Consider the following 19,184-nt stretch of genomic DNA (forward strand, 5'->3'; position numbering starts at 1 on the left):
TTCACTAAAAATACTAATAAATATCGTTTATTCAAAAATAAAAATAAAAGTGTTTAGTGTGATTTTGCTCCACCATTTTTTCTTTATTAAAGTCTTCTAATTTTCATCGTCCATTTTATTTCGTGAGAAAGTAACGCAAACTCCGAAATATAATTTGTTGGCTTAAATTGTATAATTCGCTGGTCTATTTCCATGCAATTGTATAATTTGCTTTGCATATAGTAGAATCGAATTAAAATGTATGTATATTGCATAATTATAAGTGTATAGCAAGAAAATATATGTTTTTCTCTCGCTTTATACAAAAACAGAAACACAATATATAAACTTATGTTATATAAAGCTAACGAAAATTGTATTTCACTGCAATTGTATAATTTGCAATTGTATAATTCGTTGGCCTTTTTCTCTGCAATATTTAAAGTAAAATGTATAATTAAGTGTATAACACGAAGATATATATTTTTGCATGTGTATATACAATTTTCTCTTGTTTTATACAAAACAGAAACAGAATTATACATTTCTGTGTATAAAGCGAGAGAGGCGAGCGAGAATGGAAAGTGGTGAGCGAGATTTTTGGGAGAGAGACGCTGGCAAATTTTAGCTAACGTTTGCTATGGAGCACAATTAAATCAAACCCTAGCTATTCCATTTATTTTAGGTTATTAATTTGCTATTACATACAACTTTCCCTATATTAATAAAAATAACTTAAATACACAACTATAAGTTTTATATTCTCTAATTTTCCCTTATTTTTTTAAATATTACATAATTCTTTTTTTTTTAATTTTAGTATAAGTTTATAGATACATAACATTCTCTCTCCTATAATACACAATTACCCATTTTAATGCCTATTTTTTCTCCATTAAAACACTCACCTTTTAAATCAGTTTTTGGATTTTGAATTATTAATTTTAACTAATTTTAATTAAAACACCCAATTTTGAAATTTTGAATTTCAAAATTCAAAATATTTGAAATTTCAAAAATTTGAACAATTTCTCTCCCGTTCAGTTCTTACTCCATCACGTTTTCAGTTCTTCTTTCTCCATAATCGTCTTTCTTCTTCTTAACCCAACATATTTTATTGGTTTCTTCTTTTTCTTCTTAATCCATCATCGTCTTTTTCTTCTTAATCCATCATCGTTTTAACCCAGCATCTTTTTCTTCTTAATCCATCATCAGGTCTTCTTTTCTTCCCTTTTTTGTTTTTGTTAATTGTTCTATTACATCATAGTAATGGATCCGTTAATTAATAGAAGGATATATGATCCCGACGATGAAAATTGGAAAGAAAATAGAAAAAAGTCTTTGCATGATCCTATGAATCTTCAGAAGGATTCAAACAAAGACTCTGGCGAAACATCAAAATCAAAGGTTGTCAAAATACAACAAAAAAAAGAAAAAAGAAGCAACAAACATTGTTGTTAGGCCTACATTGTCTCGGGTTAGTATTTTGGTACTTAAAACTGTTGTTGAAATTAGTAAAAATTTTAAGGAATCCAATATATATCAAAAAATCATGAAAATTATTATCATGTATCATGAAGTTCTGAAAATTTATTATAATGTATCATTCACTAAGTTTAATAACTGAGTCATCAACTGTGCTTGATGATACATATAGAATCAGTGTGTATAGTGTTTAGTCGATGTACTGATACATGTATTAGATATGTACCACATGTTATAATGTTTAGTCAATGCACTGATACATGTAGTATATATGTATCACATGTTTTTCATGTAGTATGAATTTTCTGAAAACTGATATCATGTATCAGTAAGGTATTAGTTGTTTAGTTAATGTACTAATACATGTTTTCAAAATTGTTATAATGTATCATTCACTAAGTTTAATAACTGCGTCATCAACTGTGCTTGATGATACATATAAAATCTCCAACAACGATTCCGTCGATTTTGTAACTTTCATACTGCAATTCGTTCACCCAAATTCCAGAATGTCTCATCAAAATTGAAGTATTCATCATAAAAAATTCACAGTAACAACAATAAAATTACTGTAGTTCGAAATTTAACAGATTGTTCATAAAAAATGTATTCAAACTAGATGATATAATCTTTAATTTTCAAAATTTGAAATTAATATCCAATTACTTGCTGAATTTATGCTGATCAATGATCTGTTACCATAAAATAAGCTGTTTTAGTAACAACATTAAATTTACCGTTTTTTCCTCATTTTTTTCTCAACAGTTTAAATTTACCATGTATCACTAGAGTCTAAAGTATCACGGCACAACAAATTTAAGGGATTTTTTGTAAATACTAAATTTTTCGAGACAGAGTGTAATTATTGAATTACACTATGGGATTCCTGAAATTTTTATATTTTTTTATTGTCTAAAAGAAATTAAATTCACTAAGCAAGAAGATGCTGTCTTATAGAATAATGGCCAAATGGGCTTCTTTTATCTGAAAAATTCAGGCCCAGTAGAAGCCCATATACTGTTTACCGAAACGTATAAATATAGAAAATCCTTGTCCGAATGGGAATAGGAACATGTAGTTCCTTAAACTCTCTCTTTATGAGTCTTGCCGTTTATTTCTATTCGGAGGCTTCTCTTTCTCCGGCGACGTAGACGGCGACGGCAACGGTGAAAGTGAATTTGTAGAAATAGTTGAACATAAATTTGCAATACTCTGTTTGATTTATCGGATTCCACTCTCCCTAAATCTTGAGAAATAGGGGTTTACTGGGAATTGCAATTGAATTTATGTGTTTTAGGGTTTAGGGTTTATAAATTGCCGACGTGGATGAAGAGATTAAATTGTCTTTGATTTGAGTTTAAATATTGATTGAAGTAAAGTTCTAATGGTGGTGAAACGGAAAACAAACGAGAAAGAGATTGTCGACGAAATTTATAGAGAAAATTGGTTTTTTACATCCAAGAAACAGAAATTTGACGAAGTATTTGGGGCTGGATTCAAAGATTTTAGCTTTCAATTTAAAGTTGAAGAATGTAAATCGCCAAATTTTCAGCCCCAAGTTCAAGATTACTGTTTTTCAGCAGAAAGTCCAAGATCCCATCTTGATCGTGAGGTCAAAGTTGAATTGAGGAAAATCAATATATGCTGCTCAGCATGTAAGAAAGTTTGTAGTGATCTTAACGAAAATTCGTTATGCCCCGACTGTGGAGTAAACTCTGATTTTATTGGTGTAATTTGCAATGGAATGGAAGGGATTTATTTTCCAGAACTTCATATGGTTGAGTGCAGGTGTGGTTCTTGCAGGGCTAAGAAGCTGACAGTTGGTGAATGGGAACGGCATGCTGGTTCCAGAGCGAAAAAGTGGAAGGTCAGTATTAAGGTGATGATGACGATGCAGCCACTAGGGGAATGGGTTGCGAATAACAATGGTCATGGAATTATTACACCTTTGAAAATAGATAGGCGGCAGCAATTGATGTCAGTCTTGCAAGAAAAGTATAATCCTGTTTATGCAAAGTGGACAGTAGAACGTTGCGCGATTTGTAGCTGGATTGAAGATTGGGACTTCAACAAGATTATTATATGCAGTAGGTGCCAGATAGCTGTTCATCAAGAATGTTATGGTGCTAGAGAGGTTCAAGATTTAGCTTCGTGGGTTTGCCGGGCTTGTGAAACTCCAGAAGTTGAAAGGGAATGTTGTCTGTGTCCTGTCAAAGGGGGCGCGTTGAAACCTACTGATGTTGATCCTTTTTGGATTCATGTTACTTGTGGTTGGTTTAGACCTGAAATTGCTTTTGTTGATTATGAGAAGATGGAGCCAGCCACAGGACTTCTCGCGATTCCATCAAAGTCCTTTCATCAAGCGTGCAGTATATGCCAGCAGACTCATGGTTCTTGCATTCAATGCAGCAAATGCACGATATCTTATCACTCCACGTGTGCTTCCCGAGCTGGATACTATATGGAAATGCAGTGTTCAGAGAAGAACGGAACACAAACAACTAAATGGCTATCGTATTGTGCTTCTCATAAAGCCCCTAGTGAGGATAACATTTTAGTCATGCGAACTCCTGGTGGAGTTTACTCGAACCAAAAGTTGCTTCAGAGAAGAAATGGAGGCCGTGTGTTGAAAGGTTTGAGGCTCATGCCTTCCGATACATCATCTGCTGAAGCTAACCAACCAAATGCTTTCTCTGCAGGTAGATGTCGAGTTTTCAGACCATCAACTGACAAGAAAGCCAAACCAGAACCAATAATCCACAGGGTAACAATGCCTCACCATCACTCACTAACAGTCATACAGAGTTTAACCTCAGAACAACCTCAAGAGGATAAGAATTTTCCAACATTGAGAGAGAGATTGCATCATTTGAGTAAAACTATAAACCACCGAGTTTGTTTTGGAAAATCCGGTATACATGGATGGGGTCTCTTTGCTAAGAGAAAGCTTCAAGAAGGAGAAATGGTAGCTGAGTATGTGGGTGAGAAGATAAGGGGCAGTGTCGCTGACCTTAGAGAGCGTAAATACAAGTCACAAGGCAAGAACTGTTACTTCTTCAGGATAACTGAAGAAGTAGTGATTGATGCAACCATGAAAGGATCCATAGCAAGATTAATCAACCACTCATGCATGCCAAATTGCTTTGCAAGGATCATGAGTCTTGGAGAAAACGAGGAACGAATTGTTCTTTTTGCTAAAAAGGATGTTTCAGCAGGGAATGAGTTAACCTTTGATTACAGATTTGAACCTGATCAGAATGATGAGGTTAAAGTCCCCTGTCACTGTGGAGCTCCCAACTGTAGCAAATTCATGAATTAGAATAGCATAGGTAGATAGATTATTGACTGTTCCACATCCTAACTGTTAAAAGGATTGTGGGGATATTTTGTTCTCCACCCACACTCCAATTTACTGTTAATTTGATTCTTTTGTTTATGATTAACATGCAAATATCTATATAACTTCATGACATGTATAGTAATGAAAGTTTTTCCTTTTTCATCGTTTTCTCGCGCTAACATGTTCCATAGATAGACAATATATATCTCAAACACAATACTTGTACAAACAGATTTAATTCTTCCAAGAAGATTGGGGGTCATAAATGTTTTATGTCCTCATATAAACAACGATATACACTTATACAGTAACAAATTGAAGAGAAAATGAGATGTTATTGACGACGATTCATGGACATAGAAGGAGCAACACCTCTAAAACTTGTATCATCCATTGACGGAATGAATCCTAAGCAACCTAGTACCCCTAATTTCTTGTATGGCAAAAATGTTTTCCTCTTCATCTCTTCGGAGAATGCCCTATTCAACGTGTAGTGCAACTCATGAGCCGAAATCTCCCTCCTCCTCATCAAGGAGGTTGATACCGATGATGATGCAACACTACTAGCAGTTGATCTGAAGCTTGAAGTCTTCGCGTCCTCCTCCTGTTCACGAGTTTTCTTCAAAAACTTGTTTAATTGATCTTTACTGCTTGCTCTACCCTCAGAAGCACTTCTGAATAGAAACAAATCTTTCAGTTTCCATTTCCTGTACCATAATGATATCGATGATGAAACGGAACACAAAGAGTATGGGCTAGTCTTTGTGGTCTCCTGATTGCTTTCATGATCAAACACCAGATCAGGAACAGATAAAGATCTCGTCTTTTTAGGCTTTTCCATTTTTTCTATTCGAGCAGTGTGTTGTATGGCTGCAGCAAATGGATCAACCTCCTTCTTATTTCGCGGAGAGAAAGTTTGCTTGAATCTCTGCTTAGGCGATCTAGGCGAATCGAATGGTTTGTAATGAGCTTCATATTGTACTCTAGGTGGTGGCTTTAAAGGCCTAATCTTTCCACCATCAAAAAGCTCATCAGCAGCTGAAACAGAGCTTCTTTCCAACTGTCCACTAAAATCGAAAACAAAATCCTCCTCCTCCCCCTCATCTCTTGATTTCGGAATTCCAGGCCTTTCCTCCCAATTAAACGGAACTTCACCGGGTACTTTTACACCTTCCCCACCACTACTCATGTGGAAATCATCAGAGAGAGCAGCGGAGACACGAGCAGGGCTAGTTGGAGCACTGAGAAACAACGTGCCATAACGATGTTGAGGGCTTGTACAAGCACTAATATAAGGAGTAGTAGAAGCACTGTCATATATCTCCATGTAAACTAATCTGTTAAGAGAGAATGAGGGAAACTAAGCTCAGTTTCAGAAAAAATCAAGTGAAGAAGATGATTTTGATTGATTTAAGTATAAATGTAGTTAGGAAGATGGAAAGAGAAAGGAAATTGATGATGAATTTGACGAATGGCAGACAGAGTTGTAGCCGCCTTTGGTTTCTGTCTGTTATTATGGACTTTTCAATTTAGACCGCAACATCCTAACAACTACAAGTAATGAATTTTGTCTTATTTTTATCATAGTATATGATGAAATGTGAAATATTTTAATTTAGCATCCAAACAATTAGTAAAAGTATATTCACAAACGTCTAATAGGTAGATAAGTGAATTATCTGAAATATAATTTCTATTTTAATTATGCACATCATAATTAATCGAAATGAGGTTTTCAAGTTATTAAGGTGAATACAGAGAGAAATATTCTAAGAGATCAAGAGAAGCACTGAAAACTAGTCTCAATTCTTGTAGAATCATGATGCTCGATCTTAATAAAAAGTCGAGAGAAGTTTTGAGAACAGGTCTAAACTTGACGAGAATATTGAGATATATTCCACCATGCTAAAAGATTAGAGTAGTCTTTTCTTAAGATTATCAATAATTTGAGGATTAATATAATGATTTGCATCAAGTTCAAAGTACGCTGAACTATATAACAAGCTCATGTGTACATTTTACACCTACATAACCTTTTTATCATATCGTAAGTGAATGGCTAAATGAACTTAATGATAAACTTAAGAGATTATCATTGTATCAAACCAAATTCTAATACAATTATGCATTTTAAGACGTGGTGACTTCCATTAAAATTTCATTATATAGAAAGAGTTTAAATAATAATTAATCTATTCTTTAAACTATATTTAACATTTATTTTCTTATACATAGTTAGCCATTTAAATTACTTTTGATATTGAAATAAAAATATTACTTATAATCTTCTGTGGTGGTCTTTGTAATTGCATTTTACTTGGACGCAGACATGCATACATCAATTTCAAACAAAAAAAAAAATTAAAAAAAAATATCAAATCTAGAAGATCTCTAGTTACCACATACATAGTCAATGTTTTCCACTCCATAATTATTAGTATTTCAAGAAAAATAGGGAAATGCATGCTTTAATTGACAACTTGACTCAAGAAATCAAATTTACAAAAAGGTGAGGGTAACGTCATTAAATAAAAAATGTTTTGATTTCTCTTTTTCCTCACGTGTTTTATGTTATGTGTTTTTTTTACTTATATTTTCTAAAAAATTTAAAATATCATGTGTGGCCAGAATCCAGATATGAAGAAGTTAATAGCTTTAGGACTTATTCTTCCATAAAATAAAATAATATTTTGTCAATCATATACTAAAGTAACGCGCTAATAGTAACTCAACTACTATTCTACTAAATACTATAGTAAATGTTGTTTCCTTCCGTAGGAAATAATAATTCAATGTTGAAGTAGGAATTCTAGGTATTTAAAATTTATTATTTACGGTATTTACTTATTTATATTTAATTATAATTTGTTAGTTAAAGTGATTCTTAATCCTATTTTAATTTGATTTCTTACTTTTATAAATAGGGATGTTGTTAGTTATTTTCAAAATACAGAAACTCGGAACTTGAAGTAAACTTCAAGAACTTTTGAGTTTATTCACATATATTTTAATCATCATGTCTTCTTCGACAAAGTTCTTAACTTTAAAGACTAACGATAAGGAGGAATTTGTATTGGACGAGGCGATAGCCATAAGGTCACAAACTATTAAGAATATGGTTGAAGATGATTGCGTTTCAAACGTCATTCCCCTGCCTAATGTCGATAGTAAAACAATGATCAAAGTGATTGAGTACTGGAAGAAACATTCCGAGGAAGGCATCTCCAAAGACAAATTGATGGACTTTGACAAGGCTTTTGTGAAGGTGGACCAATCGATTTTGTATGCTCTTATCTTAGCTGCTAATTTTCTTAACGATGCGGAGATGTTGGATATGATCTGTCAAGAAGTTGCTAATAGGATTAAAGGGAAAACACCAGAAGAAATACGTAAAGAATTTAATATCGAAAATGATTTTACTCCAGAGGAAGAAGAAGAGATCCGCAACGAGAATGTTTGGGCTTTTGAATAATTTTATAGTTATTCTAAATATTCCTTTTTTTTTTAATTTTAGGATTAAAACTGTCTAGTTAGCTATATCTTATTTTATTTTATGAAATTTTATATTCTATCGTCCCTTTTTATAAAATCGTTTTCTGATTTTGAAAAAAAAAAAGGCGTTATTCCGTGTTGTTAAATATCAATATTACTCTCCAAAATTCTCTGTGATAGGAACAAACATAATTTTAAAAAAATATCTCTACCTTTGGTTAAAATAATTTATAAATCAAAATAAAGGTCAAAAGTTGTTTAAATTATAAATTTTAAGAGTTAATTTTTCCCCTCTTTGACTTTATGCCTTACAAGAATATATCACTTAAATTAAAACAAAAACATAATATATTTTTTACAATCAATACATAAATACCTCTTTTTGAGTTCATACTCAGGGATTAATAATGTGAGTTTTCAATAAAAATACTACTCATTTTGGTGTTCATTTAGCCTTTTTATTTTAATTTAATTTAAATAAATATTTCTATACATAATTAAGAAAGAAATAATTTACATAAATCTCCTAGTTTTAATATGAAATATAATTTATCCCTCGTTAATTTTGTAATTACATTGATCTCTTAAAAAGTAACACAAATCAGATACATAATATGTAGCTTGAATATATAAAAGAGTATCTCGAATAAATTATAATATAAATTAGATACATAATGTATAGCTCGGATACATTAAATACTGACTAAAATACATTAGCTCGAATACATTAATTAAACAAGAAATTTTAGATGCTTTTGACGTGTATTTCAATAATTTTTTCATAATTTTAATTGATATATCCCTTGAAAATCTTTTAAGTTAGTTCAATTTTTATGATGTCATTATATGTTTAGCATTAGGACTTTTATGGAATCGGTTAAAAAACGGCAATTGTTTGTTACGTTTGCTTTTACTCAATGATATTTCTTAAAAAAATCAATATTTTCTCTCTTTAAATTTATTTATTTTAATATTTTTAGTCCGTTATTTTTTATGATTTTAAATTAAAAAATATGGAAAATCGCAATAACTAATTATATTTAAAAATCATATGATTTTCTTAAATTAATTCTCAAAATTTTATCATTGTCATATAAATTGAGACAGAAAAAGTAACATGTATTATTGAAAATTATAAAATTATATAAATTACAATAATTAACAACTTAAAATATAAAAAAAATATGTAAATAAATTTGAATACTCTCAAAATCCTATCAATATCATATAAATTATGACAGATCGAGTATAATATATTAATTCAAAAATTTCTATAAATCACAATAATAAACTGTTTAAATTATTTTTTTTAATAAAAAACTTATAAAATTTTCAATAAACTTTGTAAATTTATGTCATATAACTTAAAGCAAAAACTAATACATATTAAATCCATGTCGTCACGGATGTATTTTATTTATTTATCTCATAGAAGTATATCTTTTGTATTTTGAAAAGTTATCAATAAACTATAATTAAGGACAGGTATGATATAAATCAAGATTTTACAAAATATAACAAGTGTATAAAAGCAATAGGACCCTTTGTTTTCCCACAAAAATAAATAAATAAATAAAAACCTTTTAGCTTCAGTTCATAACTCCATTGATTTTGACAGAAAAAAACATGGCTGGTGGGATCGCGCGTGGCCGTCTCACTGAGGAGAGGAAAGCATGGCGTAAGAATCACCCACATGTGCGTTCCTTGTAATCTTACTCTTATTTTTAATTAAAAAATCGAAATCGAAATAAATATTTTTTCATTCTTAATTTAATATCAACAGGAAATTGGGTTTTTTTTTTATCTCAATGTGGAATTTTGGTGGGTTAAACCAAATTAATTTTTGTTTATGTCAATGTTTTTATGGTTAGGGTTTTGTGGCAAGGCCGGAGACTGGTCCTGATGGGTCTGCCAATTTGATGTTGTGGCGTTGTATTATCCCGGGTAAACCTGGGGTAAGTTTTTTACTGTGAATTTTTCTGAAGTTACTGTGGTATCTGTTTGTCATGTGCCCAATATACATATGTATTGATGTTTGTCATATGCCCAAAATATATGCCCAAAATATATAATACAGTAATACAGTTGGTTAATGAAAAATAAAAGTTGAAAAACGAAAAAACCCAAAATATATTTGTGAGCTTATGGAAAAACACGGTTATAACTCCACAGTAATATTGGCAATAGAAGAATTACTCGGGGTAGATGCAACTGTTTTGGTGCATCTATTTTGGCCTATCCTTAAAAATATAGTGAGTTAAATTCGGGATTTGTTCCTTGAATTGTAGTACATGATCGGAGTACTTGTGCTAGTTTTTGTCCTAGGCTTCAGAATCTGTATTACTGTTGGTCCTCTCTATTTTCTATATATATATATATGTTGTTAGAGGTGAAAAGCTTTATATAGTGCTCCCTGCTGTTAAAGTTGTGAATTTTGGTAGAAAAAAAGGCACAATGGAGAAAAAGTTAAAAATATATCTGCAATTCAAGAAAAAGTAACAAATTCATTCATAATGTTCGTGTTCCGCTTAGCAATTAATATCTCTTTGCTGATTATAGTTATTGTTTAGTACTGGTTGATTCCAGATAGAAATCATGGAGTTGAGTCTACTAACAGTTTCAGCTAGTCTCGTGAACACCTGAATTACTGAAATTTATGAGAAAAAGCTGGATGTCTGCTAATTGGTATTCATCTCTTTGATCAATCTTAACCAACATACACTGTGTAATGCTACAAGTGAGGTTTAGGGAGGGTAGAATGTACGCAGACATTATCCCTTTACCTTGTAAAAATAAAGGGGCTGTTTTTGATAGGCCGTAGACTTAAGTAAAAATTTCCTAACTGTTTGAAAAAGGGAATACAAAAACGAGAGCAGTAACAACACCGAAAAAATGCTAAATGAAGAGCAGTACACAACGTATAGAAAAAAGAACAGTAACGACAATGAAATAATGCAATAACAGAAGCACAAAAAAAAGCACATATGATAAGCGAAATCAAAGAACTAGAAGCTATGGGAATAGTGCTAGATGACTTTGTCAATCTCAGAGGTGTAAATATAGTGATGATATCTGAATCAATTTGTTGTTGTTCTGTGATAGACTCCAGGTCCTTGAAATAGACTTTGAATCTCAATGGTACTAATATTTGTATCGAATCACAGTTCATGTCGTTTGCCTCAAACAAGTAACAGGTCTGAGTAACAAGCTGCACATAACACGAAAAAATGTGATATTTTTGTCCCCTTACATCCAATTGGCTTTCGTGTTTCCCTCTTGGATCACAATTCTTTCTAGTTGAAATTCAGGTGGATTTTCCTAATTTTGCGATCCCTATTAATTTTCGACACATTGACTAGTTATGTAGTGATGAAATGATCACACTAGACACTTTCCGTGATTACTTGATCAATCTGTCACACATTGCTTGTGTAGAAGTGCTTTCTCCTTCTAACTTTTGAGTTGTTGAATCATTTGCTCTTACTTTTAAGTCTTTTACTTTCTTTTTTGGAAATTTAGTGATTGGGTAAGGCTTGTGTTTACTGTAATCGAAATCCTCTTTTTCATCTTATTTCTTGAGTGCGACTGTGAAGAATAATGTTCAAATTTTACAGACCGACTGGGAGGGAGGTCACTATCCACTGACTATGCACTTCAGTGAAGACTATCCTAGTCAACCCCCGAAGTGCAAGTTTCCTCGAGGTTTCTTTCATATAAATGTTTATCCTTCAGGAGATGTATGTTTGTCTATCCTCAACACGGGCTTGGTAAGTACTTATTGCTGCCATTGCATTGTGTCCTCTGTTGCTGATTTGTATTTACACCTCTAAATTGTTGCAAATACCTTTTCCTAGGGGTGGAGTCCAGCCATTACAGTTAAACAAATTTTGGTGGGCATCCAAGAACTACTCGACGAGCCAAATCCAAGTTCTTCAGCACAATCTGAGTGCTATAAGCTCTATGTGAAGAAGGTATCGTACTTGAGTTTGACACGTTTTTAGTCAATTTTCGTCTTTCACATTCATCACTTCCCGGATTTCTTTTCTTACACCTAATCCTTACAATGTTGTCAGTTGTTGTACTTGAATCATCTATGCATATTGCCCAACAGAGTCAGATCTCTCCATAACCACCGTCCTCTATAAGAATTCTTAATCGAAATGTCTTCCCAAATTTATCTGAACCGTCATTATGAATAATAATATTGCGATTATCACTCTTGCAAGATAAAACTGAGTACAAGAAACGAGTGAGGGCGCAGGCTAATCAATATCCAGCTCTACTGTAATATTAATTAGCTGCTTTAGAACTAGTACTTATGTAACTAATTAAATCCTCTTGAGTCTTAGCAATGTCAGTAGGATGTTAAGGGCAATAGGGCATCTTTGTATCCTGGTTCCTTTTGTTTGGAGGATTGTTAAATAACTTATTTAACTACCCTGAGCAATATATCTAACTTATTTTTGGAGTGAGCATAAAAGTTTCCCTTTTTAAAATTGGTTTACCTTCCGGTGTCTGAACTGGAAAGTCTCGTATTTGATGGTGAAGTTTTCTCTCTATATTCGGGACTTGAACTCAAAAATCTTACGAAAAATATTTGATTATAATGTTGACATGAAAAATCTTCAATGTCTGCCCTTTGAATCTAGGAAGGTCAAAATTATAAGTAAAGTTGAACCTTTTAGATCCAGAAAAAGGCACACCACCTAATTCCTCAAAGCATTAATTTCCCTTTGTGCAAAAATATGGCCGCTTTGCTCATTATTGCTTTACAAGCGGATGGAAGTTTTTGCACATTATTTCATCACAAATAAAACTACATGTTTTGTTAGTACATAAAAAAAAATGATGCAAAAAGAAAATATGTTTATATTGAATGAGATATATACATAAAAATCCATGAAGTGAAACAAAAAAATTACTGTAAAATGAAAAAAATATTTCAGAAAAAAGAAAGAAGCAAAGGAGGCGAACACTCAAATGAGGCTTTACTAGGGTTTATATTTGCGTTTTATATAGGGAGTTTTGTAGGAACATGGTTGGAATTAAATACTCCAATATAAAAATATCATCATTTTGGGTAGGCTGACTGGATGGTAGCTAATATGTTGTTTTAGATAAAATAATAGTCGTCTCAATATGTATGACATAATTTGACTAGACACAAAATTTAAAAAAAATATGAAAATTCTAAAATTTCCATTAAAAAGTACACCTTCAATGGATTTTTGCCAAATAAGAATCTGCGTCTATCATTTTTTTAATGGAAATTTGGTCTTTTCTTTTTATGGTTTTAAAAAAATATGTTGCACTACCCATTCAGCATCATAAATATTCAAAAATAAGAGACCAATACGACAAGTTCTTATTAAGTTATTAATGGACAAATTTGGGTTACACAGACTTCCCAAATAGGCAAGGTACATATGGAGTAATTTGTTATGTTTTCAATTTAATACACAAATTTTCATCAGTAAATGACCTCCATATTGCAACTTATGAAATATGGGCCTTTAAATCATGGTCTAATGATCCAATTTGAGCATGAGAAAACATTAAAATCATGGTCTATAATTTTATAGTTATTGAAAAAGTTAGACAACGACCATCTAATATTTCTCTCAGATAGTCAATCAACTTATAGTTATTATCTGAGAAATCTTTCTTCATTCCAATTTCCTTTAGTAATAAATGTGATTTTCTGAGATAATAACCGTTAGATGCGTGACTGCCATATGAGCAATCAACTTTGTTTTTGTCTCTTGTCACATGAATTCAATACTAGTCTTTTGCTTCAGAGAAGCTCAACTACTGAGACCATTATATCAGGACAAGAAACTGAATAACATTTTCGGGTACTCGCAATGTAACATTTCCATAAACAGCTCTATCGATTCAATCTATTTCATCCTCTTGAATTGTATAGTTACAGTTACAGTTACACCAACGAAAGCAATGCCGTGATTTACATGTCATTGATCTTTGGTTCATTGCCCTGAAGAGGACTAATTGCAAGCAACCAAAATCCTCAAGCAATTTTCAAAAGTCTACTGTTTTCACACGTCGAAAAATCACCTGATTGAGAACTAGAAATGCTGGCAAACTCAGAAGAATGAATAGAAATTCCATCTGTGGAATACCATTCTGAGCAGAGACTATCTTTGGTTATGGATGAACTACTTGTATCTGGAGGAGCTAGTAAACTTGAGTTCTGGAATGGAGGTTGCGTTGGCGTTGGAATTTCAATTTCTTCGTTTCTTAGGATCCTTACCACTTGAGACATAGATGGTCGCGAAAATCTTCTGGTTTGTGTGCACAATAGTCCTATCTGAAGCACACGCGATGCCTCCTGTTCTTGAAAGTCACTCATCAGCCTACTGTCAATTGACTCCGTAATCTTATTCAACTTGTAATTTCTCCACACCTATTACAAGAGTTAAGAAAACACAAACTATATGACCAACTGATCATCTAAAAGCTTAAGTTTGTTACTGAATAAAGATGGTTTTGAGACTTACAGATTGTAGAACTGATCCGTTATCACTCACAAAGACGTTGCTCTTTATACAACACGCAACCTCTATGGCCACCACTCCAAATGAATAAACATCTGCTTTCTCTGTTAAACATCCTTGAAGAAGATATTCAGGAGCTAGATATCCCCTACAACAGAGTTAATCATATTATAGACTAGAAGTATTCTTGTAGAAGAACCAATTTCAGACATTGATAACTTACAATGTTCCTGCAATTCCGGTGCTGACATGAGTTTTATTGGGAGCAAAACGTCGAGCAAGTCCAAAATCAGCTATTTTTGGGACGAGTTCATCATCAACTAGAATATTACTGTTTTTAATATCTCTGTGGATGATCGTTGCTTTGCTTCCTTCATGAAGATGTGCTATCCCTTCTGCTATTCCCAATATAATATCAAATCGCTCTTTCCAGCTTAAAAATTGACGTTTGTTCTTATCTTCAAGAAAAAGCAATCAAATCATTGAATCCGTCCCTAGAAAGGTACAGTAAAATACTACTACTAGTTAGATTAAACTTGTAGAATAGTTACCGAAAAGCAATTGATCAAGGTTCCTGTTAGATACATGATCGAAAACCAGAAGACTCTCGGGTCCTTCTATGCTACATCCCAATAGTTTCACAACGTTCTTGTGCTGAATACCACTGATCAAATTGACCTCATTGAAGAACTCCTCTGCCCATTGACGCGTATTGTACAATAACTTTTTCACAGCAATTGTTTTGCCATCAGGAAGAATCCCTTTATATACTGAACCAGATCCACCTTGGCCTAGCTTGTTTGAAGGATCAAACCCCCCTGTTGCTTCTTCTAGCATTTCATACTTGAAATTTAGTTTCGACGTCTCAAGAGCCAGTGGAATCTTATGAATCCTATTTGCACCTATATATATCGCGATAAGCAGAAGATCCATCAGAACATGAACAAACAGAAACTGATTTATGAAATTCAAGATTTGAAAGTATACCTCCTTTGTCCTGAGAATATCTTCTATAGCCTAAAAAGGCCCCTAAAATAGCAAATATTCCCAAGATAGACGATAATACAATCGCTGCAATTACCCATACATTCTTAGACTTTGTTGGTCCTGAAAAAAAAATTGAACACCAGACCAAATGTTAGCTAAAAAATACGTATACAAGTAACAAATATTTCCTTTTCTAAACCCGTGCATAGTGGGAGGTTAGTGTTCCAGAGACTAATTAACAAGAAATTCTTTCGTGTTACCTTTATCAGCGAGGACTAGTGCTCCATCTTCGAAGAATTTATTAGAAGAGTATCTCAAATAGCAACCAGCATTCATAGCTTTTCCGTCTGCAGCAGGCAAACATTTCCTTAGCATATCTCCAGCATCGTTCAAACACTTTGTGCATATTTCGGGTTGCAAATAATCCCAACATTGTCCTAATGCATAAATAGCAAGCAATCCACTTTTCACAATCGTTGCCCCGAATCCACCATTGACTATCGACGTGCTTGTAACATTCACAATTGCACGATCAACTCCTGCAGCAAAATCCCTCTTCATGTACTGATCATTCGTTATATCCGTGGGAGCACCACAAACATAAACAGACGAATTATTCTGTATACTCTCATCGAAAAAAGTATAATCTTCATATCTGAGAAAACAACCGTCTAGATGAACAGAGCCACCAGGAGCAGGAATACATTTTGTTAGCTTAGTTTTAGCTTCTTCAAAACAGAGCTTGCAATCATCGTGAGAAAGATCATTATGGCATTTCACCATTCCATAAATATCAGGTGCATTCGTATTCATATCATACGTTGCAGACTTGTTTTGCACAATGAAATCATGGAGAGTCTCCATAAGTTGTGTAAATTTTGGCGTTAAATCAACATTAATCGCCACATTTGCTCGAGGCTTGCAAGAAATATTCGCAACAGAAGCTCTCGGATCACAAAGAGACGGAGGATCATAAATATGAAAATAATTGTAGACATGAACGTAACATGTTCAAGGTATATTGGTGCAAAAGGCATTGAATTTTTCTTCGTAACGAGAACAGGACAAAGATTGATGATGCTAAGCTACTCTATATGTTCCATTTGTACAATGAACAATTTGGTATTTCTGTAACAAATAAAAAACATGTTTGTAAAGGATTGAAAAAAGATGTTTATGGAAAAATATCTAAAATTGGAGTTTATTTTCAATTTTCTCCACCTTTCCTTCTTCTTCTTCCTTTCTCTTTTTATTTTATGCAAACACACATGAGAATGCATAAATGTGTTTGTGAAAAATTAATTTTTTTCGCTGAGGAAGAGAGAAGAAAATAACGGGACTATCCCGTTTGGGGAAAATTGAATGTAATCTTAATGATTTTCGATGAAATCATAATAATATAAATGGCTAATATTAATTTTTAGGTTCCATCTCAGCTCTTAAATCATAATGGTGTTTGGTAATTAAATCATTTAAGATGTTGGCTTTTTTCTTTTTTTTTTTTTTGATAATTTTTATACTTTATTATTAATCTGTATCATTAATATGTTCATTTCTATTAAGCTAAAACTATAACTCCAGGATAAATCCACATTTTTAGCAGCAGATGTAGGGTGACCGTTGTTTTCATCTCGATTTTTATATACGTATTTATAGAAGAATTTTTATTTATGTTTATGTTTATCATCCGTTGTAACAAATGAATAGTAAGTATGAGCTTACTTACATTATCGGTCTACAGTCTAGCGGAACAAAAGAGTGGCTTGGGATAGCAAATAAGGTGAAGATCAAACATAAAATTTGTCAATAATAATAACAAACTGGTGTAATTCCACAAGAGAGGAAGTTATTCAGATGATAAGCATTCTTCACTTTCAATGTTACGAATTTGAATCACCAAAAAAGCAAAAAGATAAAAAAAATTTGGCAGGAGTAAAAAGACCTGGTGTAATCCAATAACATGGGTGTGCCAACAAAAAAAAAAAGGCAGGAAAAATGTGAGAAATGATCACCATTTAACCTTATTATAGCACGGTGGGAGCAAATTAAATAATAGTGTGCTACTAATCATCATTATATCATATTAATAATGACAAGAATTTCAGACAAAGGTTAGATAAAGATCTAAGTCTTACATTAAATTTAAATATTATAAATTATTTAATAAAGTAAATATTAAATAACAAATCATCAATCACCTAAAAGTCTCTTGAATATGTATTCTTTCTATTAATTTCATGTTATAGTAAATTAATGAATTTTCCATTAGTTCAAATTCTAACAGTAAATATGAATGGTTATATTTACTCTATATTATATTCTTTTTTATATATAAATATTTGTATTCCTCTAAAGTATATTACGTAAAATTTTATTATTACTAACTCTCCATAATGTGAATATATGTAACTCACACGGATTATATTTGTTATAATTTTTTAATCACAGCCTCATCTTCATCTATGATCTCAAATGAATTAATGTCATATTTATGTCAACTCTTTATGTTTGTCAATTATTTCTTATAAATAGTGATATTTGACACAATATTATACACACTTAAAAACATTGAAAAAAAGGAGAAAATTTATATGCTCTCTTATCTTGTCTCTTTTGTTTGTTTTGTTTAGTGTTTATGTTTCTTATGTGTTGTTATTATACAACTTTCTATTATTTTGTTGTTATTATTATTGAGAATGTATATAATTTATTATTTTGCATACATTAGCCTAGCATATAAAATTTTAGTATTCTTATTTGAATATTATATTTGTACGATTTTTTCTTTGTACACTTTTAGTCAATTTTCAATTAAGAATATATTCTTTTTATTAGAAAGATATACATACTTTCTATAGTAAAAATGATTAAAAAAAATTAATAAATACCAATAAATTTGAAGGTGATAATATGTTATTTGCAATATAAATTTTACATAAAATATTTTAGGAGCACATTCACAGTATTAGTTATAGAATATATATGTACATAAAATATTTTGTTTTACCTAAAGAGCACAGATTCACGTATGACATACCTCAATTTAACCCTATAAAATATTATCTCATATTTTGCAGTGGAGTCAAAATTTTTATAAATGGTATTCAGAAATAGCAGTTTGTTATGTTAAGACTATTCAAAATATGTTATTTAACCATTTCGAATATCATTTTACTTATGTATATGCTATTTTTTCGGACGAAGGATGCCCAATTGGACACCCTTACCACTATGTGGCTACCGCACTGCTCTTATCCACAAGTGGAATATGGAGAATATGGAGAAGGTAAGATGCACGCTACCCTATAAAGATGTTGTTTCCAATTAAGTATCGACACTTCTTTTCATTTATTCAAATTTAAGATCGACAATATAAACAAGCTCAA

At 32.0% G+C, this 19,184-nt stretch overlaps 5 protein-coding genes across 7 annotated transcripts; 3 read left to right on the forward strand and 2 right to left on the reverse strand.

Annotated features, from left to right (window-relative positions):
• Positions 1-1,114: 1,114 nt before the first annotated feature.
• Positions 1,115-6,188, forward strand: LOC101255680 (histone-lysine N-methyltransferase ATX4-like). The gene is made up of 2 exons (XM_069295560.1): positions 1,115-4,097; positions 4,164-6,188. Exons 1-2 carry the CDS (start codon positions 2,849-2,851, stop codon positions 4,781-4,783), a joined length of 1,869 nt encoding a protein of 622 aa, XP_069151661.1. The 5' UTR covers positions 1,115-2,848; the 3' UTR covers positions 4,784-6,188.
• On the reverse strand, positions 4,970-6,131 carry LOC101256758 (uncharacterized). Its single transcript, XM_004236179.5, has one exon. It carries the CDS (start codon positions 6,129-6,131, stop codon positions 5,139-5,141), a length of 993 nt encoding a protein of 330 aa, XP_004236227.1. The 3' UTR covers positions 4,970-5,138.
• Positions 6,189-7,713: 1,525 nt separating the features above from the next.
• On the forward strand, positions 7,714-8,393 carry LOC101256470 (SKP1-like protein 1B). The gene has a single exon (XM_004236178.5). The coding sequence runs from the start codon at positions 7,821-7,823 to the stop codon at positions 8,274-8,276; it is 456 nt and encodes a 151-aa protein (XP_004236226.1). The 5' UTR covers positions 7,714-7,820; the 3' UTR covers positions 8,277-8,393.
• Positions 8,394-9,797: 1,404 nt separating this feature from the next.
• Positions 9,798-12,776, forward strand: LOC101256169 (SUMO-conjugating enzyme SCE1-like). Of its 3 annotated transcripts, none has more exons than XM_010320693.4 (5): positions 9,798-9,991; positions 10,168-10,251; positions 11,911-12,063; positions 12,151-12,267; positions 12,370-12,776. In XM_010320693.4, exons 1-5 carry the CDS (start codon positions 9,923-9,925, stop codon positions 12,439-12,441), a joined length of 495 nt encoding a protein of 164 aa, XP_010318995.1. In that variant the 5' UTR covers positions 9,798-9,922; the 3' UTR covers positions 12,442-12,776. The 3 variants fall into 3 exon arrangements, with proteins under 3 accessions (XP_010318995.1, XP_025885843.1, XP_069151662.1); XM_026030058.2 differs by having other exon boundaries at positions 9,806-9,991; positions 12,151-12,256; positions 12,514-12,776; XM_069295561.1 differs by lacking the exons at positions 9,798-9,991; positions 10,168-10,251 and adding an exon at positions 10,389-10,548.
• Positions 12,777-14,324: 1,548 nt separating this feature from the next.
• On the reverse strand, positions 14,325-16,662 carry CRK1 (cysteine-rich receptor-like protein kinase 1). Its single transcript, NM_001282074.1, has 6 exons — positions 16,059-16,662; positions 15,799-15,918; positions 15,363-15,713; positions 15,035-15,269; positions 14,815-14,959; positions 14,325-14,720 (listed from the first exon to the last, which is right to left on the reverse strand). The coding sequence occupies exons 1-6, from the start codon at positions 16,660-16,662 to the stop codon at positions 14,325-14,327; spliced, it is 1,851 nt and encodes a 616-aa protein (NP_001269003.1).
• Positions 16,663-19,184: the final 2,522 nt, after the last annotated feature.

This window comes from Solanum lycopersicum, chromosome 3 (genome assembly GCF_036512215.1).
Source record: "Solanum lycopersicum chromosome 3, SLM_r2.1".
Classification (NCBI taxonomy): Eukaryota; Viridiplantae; Streptophyta; class Magnoliopsida; order Solanales; family Solanaceae; genus Solanum; species Solanum lycopersicum.

Coding starts and splice junctions, on each gene's coding strand:
- LOC101256169 (XM_010320693.4), top strand. CDS start 9,923: ATGGCTGGTGGGATCGCGCGTGGCCGTCTCACTGAGGAGAGGAAAGCA. Junction 9,992..10,167: donor GGCGTAAGAATCACCCACAT/GTGCGTTCCTTG, acceptor TTTTATGGTTAG/GGTTTTGTGGCAAGGCCGGA. Junction 10,252..11,910: donor TTATCCCGGGTAAACCTGGG/GTAAGTTTTTTA, acceptor CAAATTTTACAG/ACCGACTGGGAGGGAGGTCA.
- CRK1 (NM_001282074.1), bottom strand. CDS start 16,662: ATGGAGACTCTCCATGATTTCATTGTGCAAAACAAGTCTGCAACGTAT. Junction 15,919..16,058: donor ACTAGTCCTCGCTGATAAAG/GTAACACGAAAG, acceptor TTTTTTTTTCAG/GACCAACAAAGTCTAAGAAT. Junction 15,714..15,798: donor ATATTCTCAGGACAAAGGAG/GTATACTTTCAA, acceptor CGATATATATAG/GTGCAAATAGGATTCATAAG.
- LOC101255680 (XM_069295560.1), top strand. CDS start 2,849: ATGGTGGTGAAACGGAAAACAAACGAGAAAGAGATTGTCGACGAAATT. Junction 4,098..4,163: donor TGGAGGCCGTGTGTTGAAAG/GTTTGAGGCTCA, acceptor CTTTCTCTGCAG/GTAGATGTCGAGTTTTCAGA.
- LOC101256758 (XM_004236179.5), bottom strand. CDS start 6,131: ATGGAGATATATGACAGTGCTTCTACTACTCCTTATATTAGTGCTTGT.
- LOC101256470 (XM_004236178.5), top strand. CDS start 7,821: ATGTCTTCTTCGACAAAGTTCTTAACTTTAAAGACTAACGATAAGGAG.